The 20,040-nt window shown below is 32.1% G+C and overlaps 1 protein-coding gene across 1 annotated transcript; it reads right to left on the bottom strand.

Annotated features, from left to right (window-relative positions):
* Positions 1-1,754: 1,754 nt before the first annotated feature.
* On the bottom strand, positions 1,755-19,133 carry LOC148167730 (sorting nexin-29). Its single transcript, XM_088045169.1, has 9 exons — positions 18,907-19,133; positions 18,553-18,853; positions 18,368-18,503; positions 13,738-13,967; positions 10,269-10,915; positions 5,979-6,168; positions 2,297-2,469; positions 2,120-2,247; positions 1,755-2,025 (listed from the first exon to the last, which is right to left on the bottom strand). The coding sequence occupies exons 1-9, from the start codon at positions 18,907-18,909 to the stop codon at positions 1,935-1,937; spliced, it is 1,899 nt and encodes a 632-aa protein (XP_087901295.1). The 5' UTR covers positions 18,910-19,133; the 3' UTR covers positions 1,755-1,934.
* Positions 19,134-20,040: the final 907 nt, after the last annotated feature.

Below are 20,040 nucleotides of genomic sequence, written 5' to 3'. Positions count from 1 at the left end.
ACTCATAAATTGTGTCAAATTGCAAATTTATAAAAAAAAATGCAAGTTTAAAAAAAAATTGTAAAAACATGTATTCTGGTAGTAACAAAATTTAGGGGGGGGATAATCACTCATCAGTCATTTAAAATCAGTGCCAAATTACTAACAATAAGATCCCGAGGTAAAAAAGATTTTTTTTAATCAGACTTTTAATATTAAAAAACAAGTTATGTAATTTTTCAATAAAATATTTTGACCTGTGCATTTTGTGTGGAAAAACCCTAGGATTTTATCCACCATTAGATTTTTATTTAAACAGAGTTTTTTACAAAACTACACCGAGACTCAATAGATATTTACATAACAAGTGCGAAAAGTGAGCAATTTCGCACGAGTGTAAATGTAGACGCGCGAGGCGCCAGCCGAGTGCAGATGTTACACGAGTGCAAGAAAGACACTTTCCGACCAGTTATGTACACTATTTTTCCTACGACCTTCCATCATTAGGAAGAAACCATAAGTCTTGCCAATAGTTCATTTCTTATCTATTCTGAATATAATTTTTACGACCTCATATAAAAGTGACGAATTCCACATAGATGGTTCATTTTTACCATTATGCATGTTGTTGTACAGATAATCGTCTAAATATTTAAGACAAAAATTCAAGAATTACATTTGTATTTCAAAATAACTGTCAATGGTTTGAACTAGCCCTGTCACTGTGCACTTCTGTCAATGGTGTCACATGTCAAACGTCAAAATCGTCAATAGGGAAAGAATTTAAACAAACAGAAAAAGTAGAAGTTGGAGTAGATCAGTGTCTATCTTAAATGTTTAAAAAAATAGTATGAGGTAAGTAACCAACGTCTCGGTCATTATCATAGTAAAGCGGCATTTTTTGTAAAAAAAAAGTTTTAACGTTCAATTTTTAGCAATTCATATTTTAATTTCAGTTCACTGCATCTCACTAAACTTTTTCGAAAACAATCGAAAAATGGTGCTTTAATTAAAGTTTTAAAGCACCGAAATAGAAAAACAATGCTAAATTAACAGTGTCATTAAAAACCTCGTTTGTATTGTCGGCGCCAAAAGGTCATGAGAATAATGCCAACATCCGCCCGACTCCTAAATTAAAATGCAAATAAAATGCAGCACGTGCATTTGCGAATCAAAGCATCCAACTTACAGATCTGAAGAATCATGATGACATAGTGAATTATGAGTAATGGATACATTCATTACTAAACGCTGCTGTATAAAAATATTTCTGCATAGGTAATATTGGTATTGTTGCAGTGGAATGTTAATTAGAAATTACTTTGTACAGGAAATAACCGTGTTTCGTATACAATTAATTTGTATATGTTGGTAGGCTTTATTGAGTATGATGAACCTCAAACTGTCATTCAAATGGAACTGCCAACACATTTTTAAATTCCAGCTCATTGCTATCAATCCACTCTCCTGTGTAAATCCGACTTCAATTCTTTAGGGAGAAAATTGAATAACGATTTTTGAGGTTAACACGTTGTCAAAGTTGAGTGTATCAACATATTACAATAGTGTTACAGTTGATTTGAGATTTTGCAAATTAAAAAAAATCCATGCCCCACTAGAGAAGTCCATGCACTTGACGTCGCGTCTTTCTGTGCAAACTTGAATTAGAAGATTAGAAAGCAAGGCTTTGGTAGTACAGACGTTTTATGCACTAAGCAGGCTATGAAAAGTCACCAAAATATTCTTTCTGGTATGTGCGAACGAGCGAGAGAATATTTATGCAACAAAATATTTTATTGTTATTCTAATAATGACAATTGACATAAAACCTTTCAAACTTTGTACGAATTGTCACTAAAAGTAACTTCCATGAGCATGTGAGAGAACATATTAAACTCTTATAATTATAAAAACAATTAATTATATTAATCATAACCTTAAAACTATAATGTACATTAAAGTCCAGCATAGTGATTATCACTGGTATTCTTATTTCTTCTCGGAGAAAAAATACCTTTACTCTTCTGATCCCCATCCTTCTGGTCCCTGCAAAACCAATTAACAACAAATTCATAATTTAACTCCGCCCACATAAACAAACAGGGAGTGGCTCAAGTGGGCGGAGTTAAACCAAACTTACTTGAAAAACGCGAGATGCTGTTCTAATAAAAATCTACTATTGCAATGTGCTAATTCGGGCCAATGCGCCAAGACCTTCCTCAGGTAAACCTGAAGACGCTTCCGCCTGTCTTCTACCAAAGCTGAATCCTGAAAGCACCAAACTGACGACCAATCAACCAAAAATTTACCAACTTACTTTTTTTCCTATACTTTTTTTGGGTGGAAAATCAAAAGTAGTAACCGCAGGATCGAGTTTTTTCAAATCTGAGTGTAACGCGTAGAACTGAGCGTATCTTCGGTAGATGTTCCACTCGTCGTTGCCTGCTCGCAGGAAAATTTGGTAGACGTGATGGGCACTTGAGCCACTTCCTGCAACAAAAATTTAAAAAATCATCTGTTTTTGTAGGCGGAGCCAAACTAAAAATCCTTTCAGAATTTCAACCGTTGAATCTTGATAAAAATTGGTGATTTTGTAGATTTCGAGCTCTTTTTTGCGAATTCAAGCCAGAAAACGGCGAGAATCAGCGAGAAATCGTCGTTTAGCATCAAAATAAGCGTTTTTCTCTAAGAATTTTGATGATTTCGTGTAGATTTCTGCTGTTTTCTTGCAACTCAGCCGTTGAATCTTGATAAAAATTAATGGTTTTGTAGATTTCGAGCTCTTTTTTGCAAATCCAAGCTAGAAAACGCCGAGAATCAGCGAGAAATCGTCGTTTAGCATCAAAATAAGCAGATTTCTCTAAGAATTTTGATGATTTCGTGCAGATTTCTGCTGTTTTCTTGCAATTCAGCCGTTGAATCTTGATAAAAATTGGTGGTTTTGTAGATTTCCAGCTCTTCTTTGCAAATCCAAGCTAAAAAACGGCGAGAATCAACGAAAAATCGTCGTTTAGCATCGAAATAAGCGGATTTCTCTAAGAAATTTGATGATTTCGTGTAGATTTCTGCTGTTTTCTTGTGAATCTTGATAAAAATTGATGGTTTTCTAGATTTCGAGCTCTTCTTTGCAAATCCAAGCCAGAAAACCTCGAGAATCAGCGACAAATCGTCGTTTAGCAACGAAATAAGCGGATTTCTCTAAGAATTTTGATGATTTCGTGCAGATTTCTGCTGTTTTCTTGCAACTCAGCCGTTGAATCTTGATAAAAATTAATGGTTTTGTAGATTTCGAGTTCTTCTTTGCAAATCCAAGCCAGAAAACGCCGAGAATCAGCGAGAAATCGTCGTTTAGCATCAAAATAAGCGGATTTCTCTAAGAATTTTGATGATTTCGTGTAGATTTCTGCCGTTTTCTTGCAACTCAGCCGTTGAATCTTCATAAAAATTGGTGGTTTTGTAGATTTCGAGCTCTTCTTTGCAAATCCAAGCCAGAAAACGGCGAGAATCATCGAGAAATCGCCGTTTAGCACCAAAATAAGCGGATTTCTCTAAGAATTTTGATGATTTCGTGTGGATTTCTGCTGTTTTCTTGCAACTCAGCCGTTGAATCTTGATAAAAATTAATGGTTTTGTAGATTTCGAGCTCTTCTTTGCAAATCCAAGCCAGAAAACGGCGAAAATCCGCGAAAAATCGTCGTTTTGCATCGAAATAAGCGGATTTTTCTAAGAATTTTGATGATTTCGTGTAGATTTCTGCTGTTTTCTTGCAACTCAGCCGTTGAATCTTGATAAAAATTAATGGTTTTGTAGATTTCGAGTTCTTCTTTGCAAATCCAAGCCAGAAAACGCCGAGAATCAGCGAGAAATCGTCGTTTAGCATCAAAATAAGCGGATTTCTCTAAAAATTTTGATGATTTCGTGTAGATTTCTGCCGTTTTCTTGCAACTCAGCCGTTGAATCTTGATAAAAATTAATGGTTTTGTAGATTTCGAGCTCTTCTTTGCAAATCCATGCCAGAAAACGCCGAGAATCAGCGAGAAATCGTCGTTTAGCATCAAAATAAGCAGATTTCTCTAAGAATTTTGATGATTTCGTGCAGATTTCTGCTGTTTTCTTGCAATTCAGCCGTTGAATCTTGATAAAAATTAATGGTTTTGTAGATTTCGAGCTCTTCTTTGCAAATCCATGCCAGAAAACGGCAAGAATCAGCGAGAAATCGTCGCTTAGCATCGAAATAAGCGGATTTCTCTAAGAATTTTGATGATTTCGTGCAGATTTCTGCTGTTCTCTTGCAACTCAGCCGTTGAATCTTGATAAAAATTAATGGTTTTGTAGATTTCGAGTTCATCTTTTGCAAATCCAAGCCAGAAAACGCCAAGAATCAGCGAGAAATCGTCGTTTAGCATCAAAATAAGCAGATTTCTCTAAGAATTTTGATGATTTCGTGCAGATTTCTGCTGTTTTCTTGCAATTCAGCCGTTGAATCTTGATAAAAATTGGTGGTTTTGTAGATTTCGAGCTCTTCTTTGCAAATCCAAGCCAGAAAACGGCGAAAATCAGCGAGAAATCGTCGTTTTGCATCGAAATAAGGGGATTTTTCTAAGAATTTTGATGATTTCGTGCAGATTTCTGCTGTTTTCTTTCAATTCAGCCGTTGAATCTTGATAAAAATTGGTGGTTTTGTAGTTTTCGAGCTCTTCTTTGCAAATCCATGCCAGAAAACGGCGAGAATCAGCGAGAAATCGTCGTTTAGCATCAAAATAAGCGGATTTCTCTAAGAATGTTGATGATTTCGTGCAGATTTCTGCTGTTTTCTTGCAATTCAGCCGTTGAATCTTGATAAAAATTGGTGGTTTTGTAGATTTCGAGCTCTTCTTTGCAAATCCAAGCTAAAAAAAGGCGAGAATCAGCGAAAAATCGTCGTTTAGCATCGAAATAAGCGGATTTCTCTAAAAATTTTGATGATTTCGTGCAGTTTTCTGCCGTTTTCTTGCAATTCAGCCGTTGAATCTTGATAAAAATTGATGGTTTTGTAGTTTTCGAGCTCTTCTTTGCAAATGCATGCCAGAAAACGGCGAGAATAAGCGAGAAATCGTCGTTTAGCATCAAAATAAGCGGATTTCTCTAAGAATTTTGATGATTTCGTGTAGATTTCTGCTGCTTTTCTTGCAACTCAGGCGTTGAATCTTGATAAAAATAAATGGTTTTGTAGATTTCGAGTTCTTCTTTGCAAATCCAAGCCAGAAAACGCCGAGAATCAGCGAGAAATCGTCGTTTAGCATCAAAATAAGCGGATTTTTCTAAGAATTTTGATGATTTCGTGTAGATTTCTGCTGTTTTCTTGCAATTCAGCCGTTGTATCTTGATAAAAATTGGTGGTTTTATAGATTTCGAGCTCTTCTTTGCAAATCCAAGCCAGAAAACCGCGAGAATCCGCGAAAAATCGTCGTTTAGCATCGAAATAAGCAGATTTCTCTAAGAATTTTGATGATTTCGTGCAAATTTCTGCTGTTTTCTTGCAATTCAGCCGTTGAATCTTGATAAAAATTGGTGTTTTTTTTTTAAACTTTGGTTTAACTCCGCTCACATCAACAAAGGGCAAAAGATGGGTAAAGTTAAACCAATGTTATAAAAAATCGACTATACGAGGTGTTTTTGAAATCCACTGCCAAAAATTAAATACCGTTATTGGCACCCTTAAGAAATCGAATTGACTATTTTCTAATTTTTTTCGAACGATAAAAAAATACCATTTCCACTTACTACTTGAAACACCACTGATGAAAATATCGACCTAAAACAACAAACCTTAGATTGTTGCTAAGCAATCAAAATTATATTCTTTAATGCATTGACCAAATAATCGATTAATTTTATCTCGAAAACAAAAAGACTTTTACATACAGCATTTTTTATCAATTGATTTTACTCGTCTTCACCAATTACCGTGTTTTGTTTGGTAGTGTATTTCAAAAACACCCTGTATTTGTTGTTTGTACCTGTCAGGAAAGCTGAAGGAATCCATATATTTACGTTTCCTTGGTTTTCCGTTGATATCTCGTCTGCTGGCATTGGGCCTCGTAATTGTTCAAGTTCGGATTTCAGCCGTTCTAAGAGAACGTCCTTCTGGCATAACGACTGTTGGAGGGATACGTTAAAGTCCATGAGTTCAGCGTGCATCTCTGCAACCTAAAATTATGTTTGAGGCAAAGTGAGACGAGGCACATTGAGGCGAGGCAAAGTGAGGCACCGTAAAGAAAAAAAACAAGAGTTGCTACTCATTAGAAATAGGAAGCTAACACAAAAAAAAATAACAGTTTGAGCTGAAATTAGCAAGTCTCCAGAAGAAAGAAAAAAAATGAAGAAAAATATTTTAGATTTTTAGAAATATTATATCTTGCAACCCATAAGAATCTAAAAAATCGTAAGTGCCGTTTTTCTTAACAAAGATTCTCTAGGAATCTCTATAAATCTCGAAAAATCTCGAAAATTCTCAAAAAAAAAACAGAAATCTTAATGATTTAAAGAAAATCGTAAAGTAAACTAGAGAATACTAGATAATTTAGAAAATCCGAACAGAACGTAGAAAGTTCAAACAGGATCGATAGAAAATCATGTAAAGACAATTCGGTAAGAAAAAAAATAGATAAGAAAATAGAAAACGTATCCAAACAAAATCTTAAAGAAGGAAGAGGATCTGGAGATAATATAAGAATCTTAAAAAAAAATTAACCAAATGTAGAGGAAATATTATAGAATAAAAAAAATCCTCAAAAACAATTTAAAATTAATGTACCACAATGATTTAAAATTGAAACATGAAGTAAATTTATGGAATCAAAGAAGAGATTTTATGAAGACTCTAAAGGAAATCTGAGATTGCAATAAAACTCTTGAAAATCACATAATTGTTCACTTTTAGGATTATTTTTATCGATTAAAAATAGTAATAAAATTGGATTAACTGTTAACAGTAGTAATCTAAAGAGAAAGAAGTGTAAGGAGTTACAAACAAAATCTACATTATCTTAAGGAAATCCAGATGATCCTAAAAGAATTACAGACAAAAACAAAAAAATCCAAAAAAAAATAAAAAAAATCAAGGCTGTAGATTTTAGAAAATTTTCATATTTAAAGAGAAGCCAACGAGAATTTAAAGCAAATGTGGAAAAAAAATCTAGACTCCAAAGACCTAATTTAGGGAATCTAAAGAAAATCTAGACAATAAAAGAATCTAAACGATATAATACGATAAAGTTTTTGAGATAAAAATTACACAAAAATTTCAATAAAATTGCTTGTGCGCTAATAAAGCAAACAAAAAATCGAGTTGCTGGTTGCTTAGGAAACAAGTTATTTTAAGTGCGTTTTTTGCCAGTGGTGTAGAAAATACGCGGGGTTTGGGGGTTAATTTTAGCTTGTCAGTTTTTGATTTGAAAATAGGTTTTTCATACTTCATGCTCCTTCTGGAATAGCGCAGAACTGTTTTGTACATGCATTTCAAAGACACCTTGTATTTAAAAAATATTGAATATAGAGAAAAGTGAAAAATAATTTATACAAAAAATAGAATAAATATGCAGTGTTAAAACTAAAGAAAATGAAATAAAGCTAAAAAGAATGCAGAGAATTCAGAAAAACTATAAAGAGTTAAGAATCTAAAAAGATTTAAAAGAAAATCTAAGGAAAATCCATAATCCTTCTGGAATAGCGCAGAACTGTTTTTTACATGCATTTCAAAAACATCCTGTATTTAAAAATTATTGAATATAGAGAAAAGTGGAAAATAATTTATACAAAAAGTAGAATAAATAAGCAGAATGTTAAAACTAAAGAAAATGAAATAAAGCTGAAAAGAATGCAGAGAATTCAGAAAACTATAAAGAGTTAAGAATCTAAAAAGATTTAAGAGAAAATCCAAATAATCCAGAAATAAAATACGGAAAATCCATCCTCCTTCTGGAACAGCGCAGAAATGTTTTTACATGCATTTCAAAAACGCCTTGTATTTAAAAATTATTGAATATATGTAGAGAAAAGTGGAAAATAATTTAGACAAAAAAATAGAATAAATATGCAGAATGTTAAAACTAAAGAAAATGAAATAAAGCTGAAAAGAATGCAGAGAATTCAGAAAAACTATTAAGAGTTAAGAATCTAAAAAGATTTAAAAGAAAATTAAAATAATCCAGAAATAAAATATGGAAAATCCTTACTCCTTCTGGAACAGCGCAGAACTGTTTTTACATGCATTTCAAAAACACCCTGTATTTAAAAATTTTTGAATATAGAGAAAAGTGGAAAATAATTTATACAAAAAGTAGAATAAATATGCAGAATGTTAAAACTAAAGAAAATGAAATAAAGCTAAAAAGAATGCAGAGAATTCAGAAAAACTATTAAGAGTTAAGCATCTAAAAAGATTTAAAAGAAAATTAAAATAATCCAGAAATAAAATATGGAAAATCCATACTTCTTCTGGAACAGCGCAGAACTGTTTTTACATGCATTTCAAAAACACCCTGTATTTAAAAATTATTGAATATAGAGAAAAATGAAAAATAATTTAGACAAAAAAATAGAATAAATATGCAGAATGTTAAAACTAAAGAAAATGAAATAAAGCTAAAAAGAATGCAGAGAATTCAGAAAAACTATAAAGAGTTATAGTTGGAAATATCTAAATAAACCCAAACATGCGCATGGTAGAGGGGTATTTTTGACATTTGACGGGGTTCCCAACCATAGGCGTCACAGATGGACTATTTGAAAGAACATTCCCGCAAATATTTATTACGGAATCAGAGTGCAAAGGTTTCTAAAAATTATCTAAAAGAAGATTTTTAAACCTTGGGCGTAGTTTCTAGATTATAATCACGTCCCATAATTGTGGTTTTATTTTGGAACCAATGTTGCTGTTGACACGACGCCACTGCATCACATCAGATGTTCTCTGGCGCATGAGCATTAACGCGATTTGCTAATGCGCATCCGTTTGTTTGGGTCTTTTCACATCTTTCCATCTGTAAGAATCTAAAAGATTTAATAGAAAATCCAAATAATCCAGAAATAAAATACGGAAAATCCATACTTCTTCTGGAACAGCGCAGAACTGTTTTTTACATGCATTTCAAAAACACCCTGTATTTAAAAATTATTGTATAATAGAGAAAAGTGAAAAATAATTTATTAAATTAATTTATATTAATAATGTTAAAACTAAAGAAAATTAAATAAAGCTAAAGAGAATGCAGAAAATTCAGAAAAACTATATAGAGTTAAGAATCTAAAAAGATTTAAAAGAAAAAAAGTTATTTTTCATTTTACAAAAAAATGACAAAGGAATATTTTTTGCTTAATTTAAAATAAATAAATCTTTAATTAAAACTTTAAATATTATCAAGCTGTGTTCTTAAAATCGAAAAAAAAAAAAATAACGAAGAACTTGTTTATTTTTAATTTTGCAAAAAATGTCAAAGGAATGAAATTTGTTCTTTAATCAAACCAATTTCCCTTATTTGATTGATCCATTACCTGTTTTAGCACATAGTTCAATTCTAACTCGTAATTCTTTAAGACTGTTTCGAATTTTCTCAATTATTGTTAAGGATGCAATTGCATTTCTTTTCCAATTTTTTAATACTTACACATTATTTGGTAATTTTTCCTTTAATCTAACTAAAAATAATGAAAAAATTAATTTTAAGAGTACAAACTAATAATTTTGAAATTTTAATTGCAGATTTATCTGTATTGAAATAAGCAAAAATGTTATTTCTTTGTCATTTTTTTGTAAAATGGAAAATAAACTTTTTTTCCCTCTTTTTCCCTCAGATAATTCAGAAAAACTATAAAGAGTTAATAATCTAAAAAGATTTAAAAGAAAATCATAATCCAGAAAATCAAATACGAAAAATCTACAGAAGCCAAGGAAAATTTCAAAAAGACGTGCAGAAAATCCACGAATATCTGAAAAATTTAACAAGAATCCAAAGAAAACAGTAATCCAGAAAGGATTTATACACAAAAAACAGAAGGTAACATAACAATTCTGTTCCGCTCCGGGATTGGTTACCGTTTTTAGTCTTCACTCGATTATTTTTTGAGCAAAAAAATTTTTGTTTTGAAATTTTGGTTCAGAATTGTTGCCTCCAGAAGCCCGTTTTCTCTAGGTCACGAGTTTTGGAACACCCTGTATAATTCCAATTTGAAGAGTACATACATTGAACCACAAAACTGCTTATCAGCTCTTAAATGAGAAAAAAAAAAGAAAATAAGGGTCTCCTTACCTGCACAAGTTTCCTCTCAAACAACTTCGCCTCTCCTTTATAATCGGGCTGAGTAATTTCCAAATTGTCCAACCCTTGTTGCACCTCCCCATTTTCTTGCAACATCTGAATTGCGCTAATGTACTTCTTCACTTGCTCCTTTAGAATATCATTCTCTTTCACTAACGCATCAATTTTCTCCTGTTTCTTCCTCAATTCTTCATTATTCCTCGCTTCCACCGCCGACAAAACTTCACTAATATCAGTAGGAACTTCGAGAATATCATCAGAAACATCCGGCGAATCAAAATTCTTGTTGATTTCCACCGACACTGGAGTGAGTTCTCCGATTTCTGCGTGCGCCACTGGTGTTAAAGTTTCAGGAAAATCCCCGGAGAACTTCTCACGGGAGCCACTGGTTTCGATAGACAGCTTTCGCTTGTTTTCACCATCGTTGGACATTTTTTCGGGTTTCGTTGTCTTGTTCTCTTCAACGATTCCTTTTAGTTGTTGTTTGGAAGACTGATTATCCGCCGAGTTGCTGTCAGAGGAAATACTGCTAGAAGTCGAAGGGACGCTTGTGGACAAGACGCTGCTGTCGTCCTCATCAAAAGAAATGAACTGGCGGGCGACCTTCTTCTTCTTCTTGTACTTTGGGCGCTCTTTATCTAAAAATTTTATACAGGGTGATCTTTAAAAAACGGCAGGCGTTGTAAAATTTTTATTTATGAACCGATTTTAAAAATTAAAAAAGCAAATTAAACGGTTTTTAATTTGCTATAAACTGATGATTTTTGAATTTTTCTTAATGTCTTAGGGGTCGATTTCAAATGTGACTTGCGTTACTGCAAATCCCATTTGCAGCATAGCAACGCCAATCACATTGCTCATACCTTGGCAACGGTTGCAAATTTGCGTTAACGCAGTGACTTGAAATCGACCCGTTAGTATCTTTTGGGCGATATTCAACTTTCTTATTTTAAATTGGTACGCATATTTTTTTGCATAATTTGGAAGATATTAATTTTTTTTAATCAGAAATGTGTAATATGTTCTACTTTTACAAAACAAATATTTTTTAATTCGTAATTTTGGCAATTTTACCAATCTCTACCAAATTGCAAAAGTGTAGAGCAAAAGACACGGATTTTAGTAATTTTTATTTCTGAGGAAAAGCAAAAATTTCAGAGATTCTTCACTAAAATTCGTAATTTTGGTAATTTTAGTGCTACAGCTATGAAATTTGGAGAAGTTACAATTTCTGACTCGTTTATTAACTCTACCAAATTGCAAAATTGTAGAGCAAAAGACACGGATTTTAGTAATTTTTATTTCTGAAGAAAAGCAAAAATTTCAGAGATTCTTCACTAAAATTCGTAATTTTGGTGATTTTAGTGCTACAGCTATGAAATTTGGAGAAGTTACTATTTCTGACTCGTTTATTAACTTTACCAAATTGCAAAATTATAGAGCAAAAGAGACGGATTTTAGTAATTTTTATTTCTGAAGAAAAGCAAAAATTTCAGAGATTCTTCACTAAAATTCGTAATTTTGGTGATTTTAGTGCTACAGCTATGAAATTTGGAGAAGTTACAATTTCTGACTCGTTTATTAACTCTACCAAATTGCAAAATTGTAGAGCAAAAGACACGGATTTTAGTAATTTTTATTTCTGAAGAAAAGCAAAAATTTCAGAGATTCTTCACTAAAATTCGTAAATTTGGTGATTTTAGTGCTACAGCTATGAAATTTGGAGAAGTTACTATTTCTGACTCGTTTATTAACTTTACCAAATTGCAAAATTATAGAGCAAAAGAGACGGATTTTAGTAATTTTTATTTCTGAAGAAAAGCAAAAATTTCAGAGATTCTTCACTAAAATTCGTAATTTTGGTGATTTTAGTGCTACAGCTATGAAATTTGGAGAAGTTACAATTTCAGACTCGTTTATTAACTCTACCAAATTGCAAAATTGTAGAGCAAAAGACACGGATTTTAGTAATTTTTATTTCTGAAGAAAAGCAAAAATTTCAGAGATTCTTCACTAAAATTCGTAAATTTGGTGATTTTAGTGCTACAGCTATGAAATTTGGAGAAGTTACTATTTCTGACTCGTTTATTAACTTTACCAAATTGCAAAATTATAGAGCAAAAGACACGGATTTTAGTAATTTTTATTATTTCTGAAGAAAAGCAAAAATTTCAGAGATTCTTCACTAAAATTCGTAATTTTGGTAATTTTAGTGCTACAGCTATGAAATTTGGAGAATTTACAATTTCTGACTCATTTATTAACTCTACCAAATTGCAAAATTGTAGAGCAAAAGACACGGATTTTAGTAATTTTTATTATTTCTGAAGAAAAGTAAAAATTTCAGAGATTCTTCACTAAAATTCGTAATTTTGGTGATTTTAGTGCTACAGCTATGAAATTTGGAGAAGTTACTATTTCTGACTCGTTTATTAACTCTACCAAATTGCAAATGTGTAGAGCAAAAAGTACAGATTTTAGAAACTTTTATTTCTGAGGCAAAGCAAATTTTGGAATTTAGCACAGTTAATTAAGAAATTTAGGGGTCAGTCACCCCTAATGAGAGCTATATAATCCTTAAATATTATCAAAATTGAGATCAAATAGGTAATAAAAAATAATAAAATCGAGGTGCATGGTGTCAATTGTGCAATGAAAAAAAACGGGATGGCATTTCAACAGTATTTAATTAATAAGTAAGTAAATAAGTAAGTAAGTAAGTAAGTAAGTAATTAAATTAGGTACATGTTTTTTCTGATTTGTAATTATTGTCTTTTGTTCATGATAATTAATAAAGAATTTTATTTAATAAAAAAGACCAATCCTTTCCGTTATTTGCTGCTTTTTGACATTACAATAACGGTATTATGTTATTTGACACCACGCACCTAGATTTGATTAATTTTATTGCCTAAATTTTTTCATTTTTAATAATTTTTTTAAAAACATTTTTTGTAAATGTAGAACATATTACACATTTCTGAATCAAGAAAATTAATATCTTTCAAATTATGAAAAAAAAATATGGGTGCCAATTTAAAATAAGAAAGTTGAATATCGCCCAAAAGATACTAAGACATTTAGAAAAATTCTAAAATCATCAGTTTATAGTAAATTAAAAACCATTTAATTTGTTTTTTAAATTTTTGAAATCGGTTCATAAATAAAAATTCTACAACGCCTGGCGTTTATTAAAAATCACCCTGTAGGAACCAGTGAGAGCAAATACACTTGCGGTCACGGATTTTGGGCAATTGCATTCATGCGAAAAGACTTGAAACAGCAATTTACAGTACAAGCGCGAACGAGTTGCCCTATGAGATGTCGGCGAAAGTATTGTACATAATTTTTTATTGTGCTTTTTATAATTATTGCGTTTTTAAAATTTGGTAACGGAACCCCTAATAACAGTAAAATTCTGCCCAAAATTCCATGGTCGCGAGTGTGCCTAGGGGATTACCTAATCTAGGGGCCTCTATTATGGGCTCCACTTTGGACTTTAGACTCTCGATTCTAGGGGGGACCCCGCTATTGAGCTCCGGCTTGTCAATATTTACAGCAAATAGAATTGAGCCGATTCCAGCGGCCATGTTTGGTAGCATGCTGCTCTTTTCTTGGTCTCGGAGAATTGAGTGCTCTTCATAATGTTGCTTTAAAGTCTCAGGATTGCTTAAGAGGGTGTGTAGGTACCTGAAAGTACAGGCGGTTTAAAGTTAGTTCTGTTGTCTGGACTCTTCTTAAACTGTCTTTAATCTTTTTATTCTCTATACAGTAGAACCTCGAGTATCCGGGGTAATGGCCTTCCATTAGTATTAAATCTGGGGCTTTAACATCGAATTTTTATTAACATCGATTTTTAATACATATATTTTTGTTTTCTATAATTGCGGTTTCGATGTATGTATTTTATTTTACACTCTTGATTTTGGTGATATTTATAAAAAAGACTGGAATTTAATTTAAGGGAGTCATATTTTAGAATTTTGTTCATTCTTATTAATCTCGAATTTGTTATTTTTTTTATAAATTATTTACTTGTTATTTTGTTTATTACTTAAGGATTTTATTTATTTTTATTTTACTTATTTTGGTTTTTCACTAAAAATTAACTAGGTTAGCGAGTGTTTTCATAAAAATCCTAAAATCTCTAAAAATTGCATTTTTTATATGTAGCGACGCCAAACTATTCGTGATAAAAAATAAATTTTTGCGTCAAATTCTAGAGCTTGATCTACTACAAGGTGTTTATAAATGTTTCTAAAATCAAAGGTGGCTCTGGAATTCCTGTCATGCACTATCTTGCCGCTTTGTTTTCATAGTGAATATAACTATCTTCAAAAAAAATTTATAATGTTACTTACGTCAATGACGTTTCAGTTACGATTTTGTGTCCAAGTTTTTTATTTTCAAGTTTTAAACCACAACTAACAGTTTATTTCTTAAAACTTACTTTATTCCATGTTTGAGGTTAACTGCAAATTGAAACTCACATTTGTAATGAGCGGCAAATTTATATAGCATTTCATAGCCACCCTTGATGCTAAAAACATTTATAAACACCTTGTATTTGCTATAATTTGCAAGTAATGCAAAAAATTTAATGATTTGTTTTAATTTTTTGTTTTTCATATTTTTTGTATCAGTGAAATAAACTAACTTTATTCCACTAGTGAATAAAGTGTTGGTTAATACATACGTCTTACAAGTGTGGATAAAATCCAATTATTCGTTGATTGTTAATAATAAAATATTAGGTAAGTTTATTATAAATGTCGCTTTAGTCACGAGCTCATTTAGGCACGAGCGAAGCAAATCTAGAGTAGTTTATAAACGTGTTACATACTATAGTTTTTCTGCAACTTCAAATTGTAAACCACCAAAACTACAAACCAATTTTCAACGAACTGTGAATTTGATCAGTGGTTAATATGACGGCGCGATTTTCAGCCCGTGACTAAAGCGCCACTTTAGTCACAGGTGACGCGATGTCACTTAACATTACTAAAATAGCACATTAAAATGAGCGGCAAATTTCTATAACATTTCATAGCCACCCTTGATGCTAGAAATATTTATAAACACCTTGTATAAGCGTATGCAAATTTACAAGTTTTTATAACTACTATTACTACTTTGCCGCTTTGTTTTTTTAATGAATATAACTATCTTGAAAATTATTTATAATGTTACGTCTTAGTTACGGTTTTGTGTCCAATTTTTTGATTTTCAGGTTTTAAACCACAACTAGAACAGTTTTCTTCTCTAAAATTTGCTTTGCTCTATGATTGAGGTTAACCACAAATGTCAGTTATAAAATCTAAACCCTCATTTATAATGAGCGGCAAACTTCTTTCACATTTCATAGCCACCTTTGATGCTAGAAACATTTATAAACACCTTGTATCTTGAGTACGTCAGTTCTAATTTTTCCTAAATTAAGAATGTCATAAAAATCAAAATAATTTAGATTTTTTTTAAATCCTTTATTTAATCTAATTCTTTTTTTGTTATTTTATTTTCAATTTTCCATATTCGCTTACTTGATTACGTCGGATTTGAGGACCTGATATGAACAGATTAAAGCGGATTAATCGACAAATCTAATCGGATTTAACGATATAATAAACTAGTATAGATTTTGCACAGATTTTCCTTCCTAACTTGACTTTACTTTTTTTTTAAAGGAATTTATTGGATCAAATCTTGTTATTTATTATCAAAAGTACAATTTTTATTCCCAAACACCAAATTTCGTCAAAAAATGCTGACGCGCGTTTCGATAGCAATGCTATAGTTTGCACAGTGAGAGATTGAATGACCGAAAAGTCACTAAATTTACGCGCGAAATTTAAAATAACAAAATAAGCCCACTTACTGCCAACCCTGACAACTCAGTTCGCATAGAAATTTAGTGTTTTTAAGTGTATTTTGTAGCATAATTTGCTGTCAAGCTATTTGTCAAAATCTCCCAATCTCTCACCGGATATAAAGTGCAGCTCATTCGGCTCAATCGACTCTCCTGTGTAAATTTTCGAAAAATTTTTAGTGTAAAGCAGGCTTTCAATTCCTTAATAAGAAAATTAGGGGAAAATCGGATGTATAGTTTGTACAGTGAGACCAAAAACCTAGCAACATTAATATTATTTGTGCTTGAGCGTCTGGGATTGGTCATTTTCGTTAAGCAATTTCTCAATTTTAATGCACATTAGGACAAAACAAATTGCATTTTTGGCATCCTGATTGCTGTCGGCATCCGCCCTTTTTCGGCTAGGCGTGAGTTCTGGGACACCCTGTATGCGAAATATGCCAAATATGCCAAATATCCGAAATATGCAAAAATATGCGAAATATCAGAAATATCGAAATATGAAAAATATTCGAAATATGCGTAATATTCGAAATATGCGAAATATGCAAAAATATGCGAAATATGCAAAAATATGCCAAATATGCCAAATATTCGAAATATGCGTATGCGAAATATGCAAAATATCCGATATATGCGAAATATGCCAAATATTCGAAATATGCTAAATATGCACAAAAATTCGGAATATCCTAAATATCCCATATATGTGAAATATGCCAAATATCCGAAATATGTAAAAATATGCAAAATATGGGAAATATGCGAAATATGCCAAATATTCGAAATATGCGTATGCGAAATATGCAAAATATCCGACATATGCGAAATATTCGAAATATGCGTAATATGCAAAATATGCCAAATATTCGAAATATTGTAAATATGCAAAATATCCGACATATGCGAAATATGCGAAATAAGCCAAATATTCGAAATATGCTAAATATGCAAAATTTCCGACATATGCGAAATAAGCCAAATATTCGAAATATGCGTAATATGCAAAATATCCGAAATATGCAAAAATATGCAAAATATGCGAAATATGCGAAATGCGTATCCGAAATATGCCAAATATTCGAAATATGCTAAATATCCCATATATGCGAAATATGCAAAATATCCGACATATGCGAAATAGGCTAAATATCCGAAATATTCAAAAATATGCAAAATATGCGAAATATCCGACATATGTGAAATATCCGAAATATGCCAAATATGCCAAAAATTCGAAGTATGCTAAATATTCCATATATGCGAAATATGCCAAATATCCGACATATGCGAAATAGGCTAAATATACGAAATATGCAAGAATATGCGAAATATTCGAAATATGCGTAATATGCGAAATATGCAAAATATCCGATATATGCGAAATATGCCAAATATGCGAAATATGCAAAAATATGCAAAATATACGAAATATGCGAAATAAGTGAGCGAAATATGCGAAATATGCCAAATATTCGAAATATTCTAAATATGTACAAATATTCGAAATATCCTAAATATCCCATATATGTGAAATATGCCAAATATCCGAAATATGCAAAAATATTCGAAATATTCGAAATATTCGAAATATGCGTAATATGCGAAATATGCAAAATATCCGATATATGCGAAATATGCCAAATATTGGAAATATGCTAAATAAGCAAAATATGCGACATATGCGAAATATGCGTAATATGCGAAATAAGCCAATTAGAAATATGCATAATATGCAAAATATTCGAAATATGCGAAATATGCAAAAATATGCAAAATATGCGAAATATGCGAAATGCGTAAGCGATGTGACCGAAAAGTCACTAAATTTACGCGCGAAATTTAAAATAATAAAATAAGCCCACTTACTGCCAACCTATATGTCAACTGTCGAAATCTCCTAATCTCTCACCGGATATACTATACCATCATCAGAGCGATGATTAAACTGAACGCGCGTCAGCATTTTTTGACGAAATTTGATGTTTGGGAATAAAAAAAATGTATTTTTGATATTTACTTCACTCTGTTTAGATTTTTCTGAAATATCATCTTGATTTCCATCTGTAATTTCTTCAAATTATTCTTATCTCTATTTGTGGGTAAAATCCCTAATTCTGCAATTACAGAAAACTGTAATCCTACTCACGTCATTTATGACTCAATTTTTTTCTCAATTCCATTGTTGTCAAGGTTGGGTAAAATCCCTAATCTTGCCACCTACCTTTCTAATGATCTTTCATTCAAGGACGACCTGATCCAAGCCCTTCCTCGCCCTGTATCTGTCCAGATATGTTTTAACACACAGTAACGATCTTGCTCGTGCTTTGTTAAATGCTTTTTAACAAAGGGCCAAAACGCTAAAACTTTACAATAAACCAACAATAGTGTAAAACGTTGAAAACTTACAAGGACATTCGTTCCCAATGTGTAAACTACTGGCGACAATCTCAGAGACCTGCTTTAGAGTGGAAGTTTGCTGAATATCTTGTGGTTTTGCTCTGATACCATAAAGAAGTACCGCTTCTAACGTTAAACACAAAGCCACAACACAGCTATCAAATTCTGTCGCTAGTTCCGTTTTCCCACCATATCTCTTCTGACATTCTTGAACACATTCCAGGAGTTGTTTCAGGAGTTTTTCAGCGCTTTCTAACTTCGTTTGGGAAGGCAGTGAAGGCGATATTACTGCGGACATCAGCCTCACGGACTGAATCACAAATTAATTACCATGAAGTGTCTGACAAAGCTGTTGAAACTTACCATAATTTGCACATCAAATAACCTTGATTCGTGGTCATGTTAAATTTATAACGAATAACATTCTCTCGGTTGTATATTTGATAACAATTACGATATTTGTTATCAGTGGAAAGTTGATATCAATGCGGATCCATGCCAAAACAAACGAGGCACTTGTAATCAGCTGCTGAACGTCAACAAGATTTTGACGTGTGGATGACAGATGACAGCACGTGGTCGGTAAAGAAGGGAGTACCGTCGCGTTAAAATGGCCACTTGGCCAGGGGCGGATTCGGCGGATTTAGCGCCCTGGACCCCATAAAACTCCAATATTACATTTTTGTCGGAATTTCCGTTTAACACCGCCCACCTGAACAAAAGACGATTAGAATTTAATCAACACATTCTATTGTCACAGTTCAATTAATCGTGAGATTTTCGGCCACTTGAATGATGTTTAGTGTTCTAATGTGTGGACATTTCTGGCCCAACTTCTAACAAATATTAACTGAATAAAGTCCAGCTCATTGCAATCAGTCCACTATCCTGTGTACATTTTCGAAAATTTGTGGGTGTAAATCAGGCTTTCAATTCCTTAGGGAGAAAATTAGGGAAAAATTAAATGTGATATAGATATAGTATAGACACAAGTTGCAAAGTAAATTAGATTTTTAACTAGAACTCTATAGACCCAAAAGTAGATGAAGTTGCGACATATTGGATAAACTGTTGTTTGGCATACGTGTATTATTGAATATTACTATATTGGCTAAATTAATACATTTATACCAAATATTAAAGAACTATAGTTTGTACAGAGAGATTAATTGACAGACAAGTCACTAAATTTACGCGCGAAATTCAAAAAAACAAAATAAGCCTCTTTAGTTACACTTACTTTAGTGTTTTTAGTGTATTTTGTGGCATAATTTTCTGCCAACCTATATGTCAACTGTCAAAATCTCCCAATTTCTCACCGGATGTACTATAACTAATACTTATAATTTTAATTCAACAAATTCAGAGAAAATTTGGAAACAAAATTTACAGAGAATCTAAAGAACCCATTAAATTTAGATACAATCCAAAAACAGAAAATCAAGAATTTCTAAAAATTCGGAGTTGAGGCAATGTCTCACAAAAAATCAAAAAATA

Source organism: Gnatocerus cornutus, chromosome 9 (genome assembly GCF_029298725.1).
Source record: "Gnatocerus cornutus isolate USDA-ARS CGAHR chromosome 9, icGnaCorn1.1, whole genome shotgun sequence".
Lineage (NCBI taxonomy): Eukaryota > Metazoa > Arthropoda > Insecta > Coleoptera > Tenebrionidae > Gnatocerus > Gnatocerus cornutus.
The sequence above is the reverse complement of the archived record's forward strand: the minus strand, read 5'-3'. Positions and strand labels throughout refer to the sequence as shown.